The sequence below is a fragment of the Chiloscyllium punctatum genome, chromosome 26, assembly GCF_047496795.1.
Source record: "Chiloscyllium punctatum isolate Juve2018m chromosome 26, sChiPun1.3, whole genome shotgun sequence".
Classification (NCBI taxonomy): Eukaryota; Metazoa; Chordata; class Chondrichthyes; order Orectolobiformes; family Hemiscylliidae; genus Chiloscyllium; species Chiloscyllium punctatum.
The window spans coordinates 69,874,386-69,888,609 of NC_092764.1; the positions used below are offsets into that span (position 1 = coordinate 69,874,386).

Sequence of the window (14,224 nt, forward strand, 5' to 3'; positions counted from 1 at the left end):
GTTTTGGGACCATTGCTGTTTGTCATTTTTATAAATGACCTGGAGGAGGGGCTAGAAGGTTGGGTGAGCAAGTTTGCGGATGATACAAAAGTCGGTGGAGTTGTTGACAGTGAGGAAGGATGTGTCAAGTTACAGCGGGATATAGATAAGCTGCAGAGCTGGGCAAAAAGGTGGCAAATGGAGTTCAATGTGGGTAAATTTGAGGTGATTCACTTTGGTATGAGTAACAAAAAATGGGGTACTGCACTAATGGTAGACTACTTGGTAGTGTGGATGAGCAGAGGGATCTTGGTGTCCATGTACACAGATCTCTGAAAGTTGCCACCCAGGTAAATAGTGCTGTGAAGAAGGCATATGGCGTACTGGCTTTTATTGGTAGAGGAATTGAGTTCCGGAGTCCTGAGGTCATGTTGCAGTTGTATAAGACTCTGGTGCGGCCACATCTGGAGTATTGTGTGCAGTTTTGGTCGTCATACTATAGGAAGGATGTGGAGGCACTGGAACAGGTGCAGAAGAGGTTTACCAGGATGTTGCCTGGTATGGTAGGAAGATCGTATGAGGAAAGGCTGAGGCACTTGGGGCTGTTTTCATTGGAGAAAAGAAGGTTTAGGGGTGACTCGATAGAGGTGTACAAGATGATTAGGGGTTTAGATAGGGTTGACCATGAGAACCTTTTTCCACGTATGGAGTCAGCTATTACGAGGGGGCATAGCTTTAAATTAAGGGGTGGTAGGTATAGGACAGATGTTAGGGGTGGATTCTTTACTCAGCGAGTCGTGAGTTCATGGAATGCCCTGCCAGTAGCAGTGGTGGACTCTCCCTCTTTATGGGCATTTAAACGGGCATTGGATAGGCATATGGAGGATAGTGGGCTAGTGTAGGTTAGGTGGGCTTGGATCGGCGCAACATCGAGGGCCAAAGGGCCTGTACTGTGCTGTATTTTTCCATGTTCTATGAACAGGGGGTAAAGGAACTAAGAGTTTTGATGAGCAGGTGGGTAAGTGGAGCTGAAGCCATGAAGAGGTCAGCCATGATCTTATTGAGTGGCGGAGCAGGATCGAAGGGCCGGACGGCCTACTCATGCTCCTAGTTCTGATGTTCAGCCTGGATTCGGTAGGCGCTCATGTGGAAGATGTGTTTCTCTCTCTCTCTCTCTCTCTCTCTCTGTAGGAATGAGCACAGTGCCCGAGGTGATCCTTGCCCGTCACTGCGGATTGCGAGTGTTTGGCACCTCGCTCATCACCAACAAGGTAGTGACAGACTACAGCAGCCAGCAGAAAGCCAACCACGAGGAAGTGCTGCAGACCTCGAAGGATCGGGCTGAGGCCCTGCAGAGGCTCATCAGTCACCTGGTGGCGAAGATAGACTGAACGTTGCACGGCCGACTGATCCCTAGGACGTTGTAGCAATAATATTATTACTAAACATGGAGTAAGATCAGATGTGGAGGAGGATACAAAATACACAGTCAAATCGCTCGTCCTTGTACACACCAAATAATCGACAACCAGACTACCTGTCTTAGACAGTCCAGCTCATGCCAAAGCATACAGTCCCCATTTGGCCCAACAAGTCCACACCAACCTTCCAAAGAGCATCCCACCCCCCTGTCCCCAGTCTGTCCCTGTAACCCTGTATTTCCCCCCGGCCAACCCACCTAACCCCCACATCCCTGAACTTGACAGGCAATGTAGCATGTCCAATCCATGTGACCTGCACACCTTTGGACTGTGGGAGGAAACCGGAGCACCCGGAGGAAACCCACACAGACAGTCACCCGAGGCTGAAATTGAACTCTGGCCGTGTGAGGCAGCAGTGCCCCAAAGAATCAATGTGCTAAAATCCCCATCCTGCCAATGTACCACTTCCAGTTGATATACCCCACCTCTCACGTGACACTTACCCCATCCAGTCATTGTACCCCATGTTGGTGACGAACCTCACCCATCATGTTGAGTACCCCGACCTACTATTATAATCCCATCTCCCCATTCTCTTCCCACCTCATACACCTACTCTCCCATCCACCTACCCATCATATACTCTGTTGGTCCCTAATCACACCCACCCACTTTGTGCCCTGCTTGTTCTTTATATCCCCCCTCCATCTGATAAGCTCCTTACCTGCCCCTGCTGAGCTCACCTACTGATAACCTTGGCCCAATGTTCAGTCCCATTGACTGTTGACTGTGGATTACACAATAATGTGTAATATACTGATTGGTCCAAGTGATTCTGTCTTGAATCACCACTGTTGTCCAATTCCACATCCATCTTGCTTCTAATATATGTATTTTAGACTAAGGTTAATATAAGTCTGCAAGATGATTATTATTTATTTCTAACATATTGTTGGAGATAAAGGACAAGTGTGTTTCTACTGAAAAAAGCTTGCATTTGTATCGCACTTTTTGCAACTATCTCTTTAAAGCACTTTTACAAATGATGTATTGCTGTTTGAAGTGTCTCCTTTCTCAGGCAGACCCTCGGCAGGGAGGCATATTGCTATCACTCAGCTTTGACGGGCTCCAGGATGATGATAAGTCCAATACAAAATGTGAAGACTGTGTGTATGTGTCTCTCTGTGTAAGTGTGCGCATGAGAGTCTCTGAGTGTGTATTTGAGTGCCTGAGTGTTGAAGTATGAGTGTATGTCTCTGTGAGTGTGTGTCTGTATGCATGTGTCCGTTTATGTGAATGTGTGTCTCTGTGTGAGCATGTATGTCTGTGTCAGTGTGTGTGTGTCTCTCTGTGTCAGTGTGTGTCTGTGTCAGTGTATGTGTATGTATGTGTGCCTGTGTGTGTGTGTGTCTGTATCAGTGTATGTGTATCTCTGTGTGGCAGTGTGTGTGTTTGTGTCTGTGTATGTGTGTGTTTGTGTCAGTGTATGTGTGTGCATGTGTGTCTCTGTGTGTGTATGCGTGTGTCTGCATCAGTATATGTGTGTCTGTCTGTGTGGGAATGTGCGTGTTTGTGTCAGTGTATGTTTTTTTGTGTGTGAGCATGTGTGTCTGTGTCAGTGTATGTGTGTCTCTCCGTGTATGAGCATGTGTCTGTGTATATGTGTGTGTATGTGTCTGTGCGTATGTCTGTGTCAGTGTATGTGTGTCTTTCTGTGTGTGTGTGTGTGTGTGTGTGTGTGTGTGGGAGTGTGTGTGTGTTTGGGGGATGGTGGTTGAAGGCTTAGGTACATTGGTTGGTTGGTGATTTGTGCATTCCATGCAACACCTCACATGGCCCATGCGTATTCCCAACGTTTCTCCACATGCTCATATCTTCTCTATTTTGGATGGTCACAGGCCAGGATTTCCCATGAATCAATGGGAACATTGGCCTCCTCATGGATGTTTGAACTCCTCAAGGATTTTTGAGCTACTCAAGATGTTTGACCTCCTTGAGGATATTTGACCACCACAAGAATGTTTAGAAGATATCCCTAAAACATTCCCTCTGTCCTCGTGGGGGGTGGCCATCATGACTCAGTTCTGACAAATCACTTGTAATATGAAGAATGTTTAGTAAACTCCGATATGGAATCCATGTGGAAACAATTTGGTGTTTCTGCAATGTGGCTCAGGGTATAAATACAGAGGAGCCTCGAGATTCCGAATATCAATTATCGGATTACCCAAAGGGGATCTCAAGATCCTGATAGAAATGTTACGTCAAAGTGCTGTTTCAACCCTGATCACATCTTTTTTTTCTAGGTACAATTATTATAAATGAACTCGGCTCACTGAAATGCTGCAGAGAACAGTCCTGGACAGTCCAGGCACCGTCTCCAACTGACTGACCTCCCGCCATATCTCTCTCTCTCCCACTCTTTCTCTGGAATTCTACACAGGGTGAACCCTAAACCTCTCCCCTCTTCCCCAGATTATCTCTCCAACATTGTCCTGTACAGGGCAAAGGTGGAACTTGTCAAAAAAGGTGTGTGTGTGCGTGTGCGTACATGTGTGTGTCTGTGCATGTGTGTGTGCGTGTGTGTGTGTGTGCGCATGTGTGTGGGTGTATGTGTGTGCATGCATGTGTGTAAGTGTACGTGCGTGTGTGTGCACGTGCGTTTGTGTGTGCGCGTGTGTGTGTATGTGTGCACGTGCGTGTGTGTGCAAGTGCGTTTGTGTGCGCGTGCGTGTGTGTGCGCACGTGCGTATGTGTGCGTGTGTGTTTGTGAGTGTGCATGTGTGTATATGTGTGTGCGCACGTGCACGTGTGAGCATACGTGTGCGTGTGTGCATGTGTGTGAGTGTGCGTGTGCATGTGTGTGCGCGCATTTGTGTATGTGTCCGCGCGTGTGTGTATGCGCATGTGTGTGCGGGTGTATGTGTGCGTGCATATGTGTGTGCGCGCGCGTGTGTGTACATGTGTGTGCACGTGATATTTGGAGCCTTACCCCACAAAGGCAGCAGCACTCCTACTGTTGGTGTCCAGTCCGTCTGCCACGGCAGGAGGGGTCGCACAGAGGTGGGGGTCAGATGGAGGGAGCGCAGACGGGGGTCGAACGGTGGGTGGGGATGGGGACGGGTGGGGGGCAGTGTTGGACAAGGTTGGGGTGGGCGGGGGGTGGGTGAGGGTGGCAGGATGGGGGACGGGGTCTCGCACGCAGTGTGCTTTTGCCTCGTCCCCTGAACGGGGAGCAGACTTCACAGAAAACTCCGAGCCCCAGAGGAAAGCAGCTAACTGAATAATCAATAATCCGAACGAAATCATGCCCACCCATCTCTTTTGGATAATCGAGGTTCCTCTTTGCTGGGAATGACACTGGGGAGAACTCCCTGGTTTACAATGAAGAGCGCTGGGGTATTCCTGATTGGCAGGAGAGACGTGAAATTCCCTAATCCTGCTCTCTGCTCATTTTGGTCATCCTATCCAGGGTCTGAATCCATGTCAGACTGAATTAATTTGGATTCCTGCTTGCAATCACAAACTATCCAATCAGATTCAAAACAGCTTAACTGTTGCTATGACTAGCTAAGCCAGTACTTGGCAGAGAAACACACCATGTGAAAGTGGGTATGAGTGCAAAGAGGACTGAAATCTATCATCTCTGAGGAAGAAATACCTGCATCATTACCCATGTTATGGACCACAGCAAACCCCCTCAAAACATATCAAGCAGACAGCCTCGACCCTAATGTTTATCTTATTCAGAGGCAAGTGGAAGGCACTGCATTCCAGCTGTGATTGGTCAAACTACTCGACTTTAAGCAAAACACACTTTATTCTTAGTGTTTGAAGTAGAATGCGAACAAAAAATAATTGGTATAACTTTAACTCTATCAAAACACTTAACAAAACAGTGTGTTATTTAACTATTCCTCATTAAGATAATCCATGGCTTGGAGAGGGTGGACGCTAGGAAATTGTTTCCGTTAGACGAGGAGACTAGGACCCGTGGGCACAGCCTTAGAATTAGAGGGGGTCAATTCAGAACAGAAATGCGGAGACATTTCTTCAGCCAGAGAGTGGTGGGCCTGTGGAATTCACTGCCGCGGAGTGCAGTGGAGGCCGGGACGCTAAATGTCTTCAAGGCAGAGATTAATAAATTCTTGACATCACAAGGAATTAAGGGCTACGGGGAGAATGCGGGTAAGTGGAGTTGAAATGTCCATCAGCCATGATTGAATGGCGGAGTGGACTCGATGGGCCGAATGGCCTTACTTCCACTCCTATGTCTTATAGTCTTATCAACTGTTCCAATATAACAGCATCCCACAAACACACCATTGGCGAAGGCAAATTCAGCAAAACAGATTTCCCTTACTTGTTCTCTCCTCCGGGCCAGAGAAAGGAACACCGAAAGAAGGAACATTAGCAGCAGAGTCAGCACTCTGGCTTTTTTGCAGCAGCCGAGAGAGAGCGAGAGAGAGAGATGTATCTAGCAGCTTCAACAACTGAAAGCAAAACTAAAGCCCTGGGGCTGTGTTAGCCGACATCCGTCCACTCTCGCTTCTTTTGTCTTCTTTGGGAAAAAAAACTGAAAGGCTATTTAATTAGCTTTTCATTGAGCGGACACTTTGACACCAGGTTTCACTTCAAGAAAAACAGAACAAATCCCTCTTAAAGGGACATGTCATCACATCAATGTTTCCCTGACTGTAGGCTTTCTTCAGTCTCTGACATCTCCATGTGATTGTAAGGGTCAGCTCTCACTCCCTGGACCACATATAGACCACTCCTTCTCACGGGGAAATGGCGCTTAAAAAAAAATTCCCATTTAGCGAAGGAAGAACCCAGGATGCCAGTTCTGAAGAAGGGTCATTTTGAAATATTAACACTGCTTCTCTCTCCATGGTGGCTGCCAGATTTGCTGAGTTTCTCCAGTACTTTTTGTTTTTTCAGCCCACATTAATGGAGTCAGGCTCTTCATAGCCTTGAGGCCTTAATCATTGTTCCCTTTCTTAGGGCCAAGGACCCCAACTTGATCAACTTTCCAAAGAGCTGTTTTGAGACAATCTAACTCATGTGTGTTTCTCCCTGACAGCAGCGAGAGACAAACTGAGCTTTACCCGTCTGAGCTGTCTTTTACAAGTCAGTCCCCTGTTCCTTCAGTGACAATAACCTTTCACCTCATCCTCAGGCTCACTGCGTTGTTTACTCATGAGAATGCTCCCATTGATATCCTCCGTCACTTTAATGTCATCCCGATGTTGTGGTTTGGTAAGGCATTAGCCTTTGGTATAACTAGTTAGGTTATCAAAGAGCCGGGCAATAAGCAAGAAGTGTACTTCTGTCAATGCTGTTGGTCATATTGTAGGTTTCTATTTTTCGGACACTCTGACATTGTTATAGTGAGGAGTCCTAATCACTCTCCTCCAGATATTGACACTTTCAGATTCATACACAATGTTCACTTTTATTTAAAGTACTATCAGTGTGCACAGTCATTATGATATTCTAGAGTTATATTTTAACCTGAGACTATGACTGGTTTGGGATATCCAAGATCATTAGCAGCCATAGAGATTATATCTATGGTTTTAACTCTCAGTGTTTGAATGTTTCTCCAATTTACTTTGCCAGCAGTGGCTTTGTCCTTCACAAGAGGGAGAGGAAGCCCTTTCTAGTTCTATTCCCAAATTCACCTCCCCAAAGCTGTTGCTTGAAATACAATTCGTTCATGCATTCCTGTGTCTGGGCTCCTTGTCTCTAAACTGGATAAGTTCAAGTGTTTTGTTTTTTTGGCTCCAATAAGTGAATTTCTCATAAAGGTTTCAATCAAAAAGAAGACACACAGATTTCTTCAGTCTCTTGATGAAAAAAAACCTTCAATTTCAGTTCAGACTGGTACTTGTCTAATGATGGGTTCATGATGCACGATGCAACCTGTAGTAAGGTGATTACTGCGCTGTTTGAAAGCCAGTGTTTGTTTTAATACCTTTCAGAAATCATCTCAGTCTATGCAAGTCCCAGGTATTAAAATCAGACATTAGAAATCCCATTTATATCCCTATTTCACGAGTGCTGTGACTTAATGAGCTAACCCCAGAATTCAGAGCAGCAGTGTCCTAAGAGGTTGGCACAGATCAGGGTGAGTCCCAGTGCTCACCTCATGCCACAGGCAGTTCCAACTCATTCCAGGAACTAACCAGGGGCATGGCTGGCATCTCCCAATGAGCTGCACATCATTTACATCGAGCTGGTGAGAGATGTTCTCCTTGGGACGGCCACTCAACAAATTTGGGCTCACACTCATCCAGCCTGGAGAGGAGGTGAGAATTCAGGGGCATTGCCAGTTTCCCCGGGGATAGGCTACACCCATTTAGTCACTGAAGCACACACATGCCGGGCACTGACCCCCATCCACAGGGAGGGAAAACCACTCCACCGATGTGTGCTCAGCTGCCTGGCATGATGCCTATGTACTCGGGCACTCCTGTTGGGTGTCTGAGAATTCCACCCTCTCCACACACCCCTGCAATCAAACGGACTCCTGGGTGTCCCGTACCAGAAGCTGTACCTGCCACCCCCAGATATGATCCAGGGGAGCTGTTCAGAGAGAGCGGCGGACAATGTAACTGGTGGGTGGGGATCCCATGATGCACAGCGGTTTGCTGCTCTCCATCCAGGGCAGTGTGGACTGGTGGCAACTGGCTAATCAGGAGGCTCTGGGCAGAAAGAACTTGCTGAGACCTTTAGGGTTAGCAGCATCGAGCATCTGCTCGGAGCAAAGAGGAGAGGGGGGGGAGTTCCAGACATTACAACATGGAATTAGAACAAAACTCTCTGGAGACATACGGCTTCTTAAAGAGAAAAGGCAGGCACAGTTCAAATGGGCTTAGTCGAAATACTTACATGAGCTTTTCTCAGTGAATTTGTTTAAATCAATCGTTACAACAACTTAACAAATCCATGATAGTGTGTTGCTGATGAAACTCAGAATTCCATTCAGAGTGGAACTTTCCACTCAAACACTGGCCGAGGTGTTGTGTCCTGTAGCCTCGGACATGTTCAGTGCCGACTGACTTGACTGACTGTCCGCCCTCACCAAAGGGAAAGCTCCAATGGGATGGCTGGTGAGCTTCTCGGCCAATCACAAGCATCAACAGTCAAGTCCCACTGCACTACTGAGAATCTGGAATCTTCAGGGATTGGTGCTGGAGGTCTAATCCTGAAGGGATCCAATGGCGAGAAGGTTGGTCTTTTCCTAGGTGTTGTTGGCCATGGGAGAAGTTGGAAGCATGGGAAGAGCATTAGCTTTGGGAACCGCACACCGGTTCCCCCTGACCCTCTCTGACACCCTACTGGCCCCAGGGTGGGCTATATTGAGGCATTCCATACCTCCCAATCCAGCAGGAAGGGCACCCTGCTTCTTCATTGCGTATATCAGTCATTTTTCTGACAATTTGGCCTGAGCCCAATGTGGTCACTAATCACTCGGTCAGGGCCTTAATTACTGCCTCCGAACACTATTTCAACTAACACTGACTTCTCATGGACAGAGAAGCAGTCGACTGTCTCTCCAGGGTGAAATCGTCCAATTATTTGCCCTTTCTGTTTTTGAGCATAGCCTTTTTTTTTAGATTAGATTAGATTACTTACAGTGTGGAAACAGCCCCTTTGGCCCAACATGTCCACACCAACCTGCCAAAGCGCAACCCACCCAGACTACGGGCAATTTAGCATGGCCAATTCACCTAATCTGCACATTTTTGGATTGTGGGAGGAAACTGGAGCACCCAGAGGAAACCCATTTGTAGGCTTCTTCACTGGGCATTTTTGTTTTAAAGTAAATTCATCTGGTGCCAGCCATTCTCACAAAAGAATCCAATCGAGCTTATTTGTAGTTCACATGCGACCACTGAGTGAATACTCCACTTCTGGTACATGTTGTAAAACACAGCTCGCTCTTTGTCTGCCACAATGCATTCACAACATCCATGTTCCACTTCGTTTGCAGAGTCCTTCCCACTTCCTTTTCATTCCAATGAGAATCTTCCGGAACAATTATGCTCAGCAAGAAGCAATCCTCAAGTAACAGAACCGAGGAAGGGAACACAGCTGCTTCACCAATCTTTCAACACAGACTGAAGACATGATGTATTCCTCTCCAAAGAAACCACCACCATGATGGATGTGCTGACCAATGTTCAGAGATCCATGATGGAGGGGATGACCAATGTTCAGAGATCCATGATGGAGGGGCTGACCAATTCTCAGAGATCCATGATGGGCGGGGGGGGGGGGGGGGTTGACCAATGTTCAGAGATCCATGATGGAGGGGCTGACCAATGTTCAGAGATCCATGATGGAGGGGCTGACCAATGCTCAGAGATCCATGATGGAGGGGATGACCAATGCTCAGAGATCCATGATGGAGGGGATGACCAATGTTCAGAGATCCATGATGGAGGGGCTGACCAATGTTCAGTGATCCATGATGAATGTGCTGACCAATGTTCGGAGATCCATGATGGAGGGGATGACCGATGCTCAGAGTCCCATGATGGAGGGGCTAACCAATGTTCGGAGATCCATGATGGAGGGGCTGACCAATGTTCAGAGACCCATGATGGAGGGGCTGACCAATGCTCAGAGATCCATGATGGAGGGGATGACCAATGTTCAGAGATCCATGATGGAGGGGCTGACTAATGTTCAGTGATCCATGATGGATGTGCTGACCAATGTTCGGAGATCCATGATGGAGGGGATGACCAATGCTCAGAGTCCCATGATGGAGGGGCTAACCAATGTTCGGAGATCCATGATGGAGGGGCTGACCAATGTTCGGAGATCCATGATGGAGGGGCTGACCAATGCTCAGAGATCCATGATGGAGGGGCTGACCAATGTTCGGAGATCCATGATGGAGGGGATGACCAATGCTCAGAGTCCCATGATGGAGGGGCTGACCAATGTTCGGAGATCCATGATGGAGGGGCTGACCAATGTTCGGAGATCCATGATGGAGGGGCTGACCAATGCTCAGAGATCCATGATGGAGAGACTGACCAATGTTCAGAGATCCATGATGGAGGGGATGACGGATGTTCAGAGATCCATGATGGAGGGGATGACCAATGTTCGGAGATCCATGATGGAGGGGCTGACCAATGCTCAGAGATCCATGATGGAGAGACTGACCAATGTTCAGAGATCCATGATGGAGGGGATGACGGATGTTCAGAGATCCATGATGGAGGGCATGACCAATGCTCAGAGATCCATGATGGAGGGGATGACCAATGCTCAGAGATCCATGATGGAGGGGATGACCAATGCTCAGAGTCCCATGATGGAGGGGCTGACCAATGTTCGGAGATCCATGATGGAGAGACTGACCAATGTTCAGAGATCCATGATGGAGGGGATGACGGATGTTCAGAGATCCATGATGGAGGAGATGACCAATATTCGGAGATCCATGATGGAGGGGATGACCGATGTTCAGAGATCCATGATGGGGGGGCTGACCAATGCTCAGACATCCATGATGGAGAGGCTGACCAATGTTCGGAGATCCATGATGGAGGGGCTGACCAATGTTCGGAGATCCATGATGGAGGGGCTGACCAATGTTCGGAGATCCATGATGGAGGGGCTGACCAATGTTCGGAGATCCATGATGGAGGGGCTGACCAATGTTCGGAGATCCATGATGGAGGGGATTACCAATGTTCAGAGATCCATGATGGAGGGGATGACGGATGTTCAGAGATCCATGATGGATGGGATTACCAATGTTCAGAGATCCATGATAGAGGGGCTGACCAATGTTCGGAGATCCATGATGGAGGGGATGAACGATGCTCAGAGATCCATGATGGAGGGGATGACCAATGTTCGGAGATCCATGATGGAGGGGATGACCAATGTTCGGAGATCCATGATGGAGGGGATGACCAATGTTCGGAGATCCATGATGGAGGGGATGACCAATGCTCAGAGATCCATGATGGAGGGGCTGACCAATGTTCGGAGATCCATGATGGAGGGGATGAACGATGCTCCGAGATCCATGATGGGGGGGCTGACCAATGCTCAGACATCCATGATGGAGAGGCTGACCAATGTTCAGAGATCCATGATGGATGGGATGACCAATGCTCAGAGTCCCATGATGGAGGGGCTGACCAATGTTCGGAGATCCATGATGGAGGGGCTGACCAATGTTCGGAGATCCATGATGGAGGGGATTACCAATGTTCAGAGATCCATGATGGAGGGGATGACGGATGTTCAGAGATCCATGATGGATGGGATTACCAATGTTCAGAGATCCATGATAGAGGGGCTGACCAATGTTCGGAGATCCATGATGGAGGGGATGAACGATGCTCAGAGATCCATGATGGAGGGGATGACCAATGTTCGGAGATCCAAGATGGAGGGGATGACCAATGTTCGGAGATCCATGATGGAGGGGATGACCAATGTTCGGAGATCCATGATGGAGGGGATGACCAATGCTCAGAGATCCATGATGGAGGGGCTGACCAATGTTCGGAGATCCATGATGGAGGGGATGAACGATGCTCCGAGATCCATGATGGAGGGGCTGACCAATGTTCGGAGATCCATGATGGAGGGGCTAACCAATGTTCGGAGATCCATGATGGAGGGGCTGACCAATGTTCGGAGATCCATGATGGAGGGGATGACCAATGCTCAGAGATCCATGATGGAGGGGCTGACCAATGTTCGGAGATCCATGATGGAGGGGATGAACGATGCTCCGAGATCCATGATGGAGGGGCTGACCAATGTTCGGAGATCCATGATGGAGGGGCTGACCAATGTTCGGAGATCCATGATGGAGGGGCTGACCAATGCTCAGAGATCCATGATGGAGAGACTGACCAATGTTCAGAGATCCATGATGGAGGGGATGACGGATGTTCAGAGATCCATGATGGAGGGGATGACCAATGTTCGGAGATCCATGATGGAGGGGCTGACCAATGCTCAGAGATCCATGATGGAGGGGATGACCAATGCTCAGAGATCCATGATGGAGGGGATGACCAATGCTCAGAGATCCATGATGGAGGGGATGACCAATGCTCAGAGTCCCATGATGGAGGGGCTGACCAATGTTCGGAGATCCATGATGGAGGGGCTGACCAATGTTCGGAGATCCATGATGGAGGGGCTGACCAATGTTCGGAGATCCATGATGGAGGGGATTACCAATGTTCAGAGATCCATGATGGAGGGGATGACGGATGTTCAGAGATCCATGAGGAAGGGGATTACCAATGTTCAGAGATCCATGATAGAGGGACTGACCAATGTTCGGAGATCCATGATGGAGGGGATGAACGATGCTCAGAGATCCATGATGGAGGGGATGACCAATGTTCGGAGATCCATGATGGAGGGGATGACCAATGTTCGGAGATCCATGATGGAGGGGATGACCAATGTTCGGAGATCCATGATGGAGGGGATGACCAATGCTCAGAGATCCATGATGGAGGGGCTGACCAATGTTCGGAGATCCATGATGGAGGGGATGAACGATGCTCCGAGATCCATGATGGAGGGGCTGACCAATGTTCGGAGATCCATGATGGAGGGGCTGACCAATGTTCGGAGATCCATGATGGAGGGGCTGACCAATGTTCGGAGATCCAAAATGGAGGGGATGACCAATGCTCAGAGATCCATGATGGAGGGGCTGACCAATGTTCGGAGATCCATGATGGAGGGGATGAACGATGCTCCGAGATCCATGATGGAGGGGCTGACCAATGTTCGGAGATCCATGATGGAGGGGCTGACCAATGCTCAGAGATCCATGATGGAGGGGCTGACCAATGCTCAGAGATCCATGATGGAGGGGATGACCAATTTTCGGAGATCCATGATGGAGGGGCTGACCAATGCTCAGAGATCCATGATGGAGGGGCTGACCAATGCTCAGAGATCCATGATGGAGGGGATGACCAATGCTCAGAGATCCATGATGGAGGGGCTGACCAATGCTCAGAGATCCATGATGGAGGGGATGACCAATGCTCAGAGATCCATGATGGAGGGGATGACCAATGTTCAGAGATCCATGATGGAGGGGATGACCGATGTTCAGAGATCCATGATGGAGGGGATGACCAATGCTCAGAGATCCATGATGGAGGTGATGAACGATGCTCAGAGATCCATGATGGAGGGGATGAACGATGCCCAGAGATCCATGATGGAGGGGATGACCAATGCTCAGAGATCCATGATGGAGGGGCTGACCAATGTTCGGAGATCCATGATGGAGGGGCTGACCAATGTTCGGAGATCCATGATGGAGGGGATGACCAATGTTCAGAGATCCATGATGGAGGGGATGACGGATGTTCAGAGATCCATGATGGAGGGGATGACCAATATTCGGAGATCCATGATGGAGGGGATGACCGATGTTCAGAGATCCATGATGGGGGGGCTGACCAATGCTCAGAGATCCATGATGGAGAGGCTGACCAATGTTCAGAGATCCATGATGGAGGGGATGACCAATGTTCAGAGTCCCATGATGGAGGGGCTGACCAATGTTCGGAGATCCATGATGGAGGGGCTGACCAATGTTCGGAGATCCATGATGGAGGGGATTACCAATGTTCAGAGATCCATGATGGAGGGGATGACGGATGTTCAGAGATCCATGATGGAGGGGATTACCAATGTTCAGAGATCCATGATAGAGGGGCTGACCAATGTTCGGAGATCCATGATGGAGGGGATGAACGATGCTCAGAGATCCATGATGGAGGGGATGACCAATGTTC

The 14,224-nt window shown here is 48.6% G+C and overlaps 1 protein-coding gene across 2 annotated transcripts in view; it reads left to right on the forward strand.

Moving 5' to 3' along the window:
- The window catches only part of pnp6 (purine nucleoside phosphorylase 6), an 86,589-nt gene extending 84,143 nt beyond the window's left edge, over nt 1-2,446 (forward strand). For both annotated transcript variants that reach the window (XM_072547585.1, XM_072547586.1), the window contains exon 6: nt 1,171-2,446. In XM_072547585.1, coding sequence (XP_072403686.1) covers nt 1,171-1,370 — 200 coding nt within the window. In that variant the 3' untranslated portion in view covers nt 1,371-2,446. The remainder of the gene's footprint in view (nt 1-1,170) is intronic.
- The last annotated feature ends 11,778 nt before the right edge of the window (nt 2,447-14,224 follow it).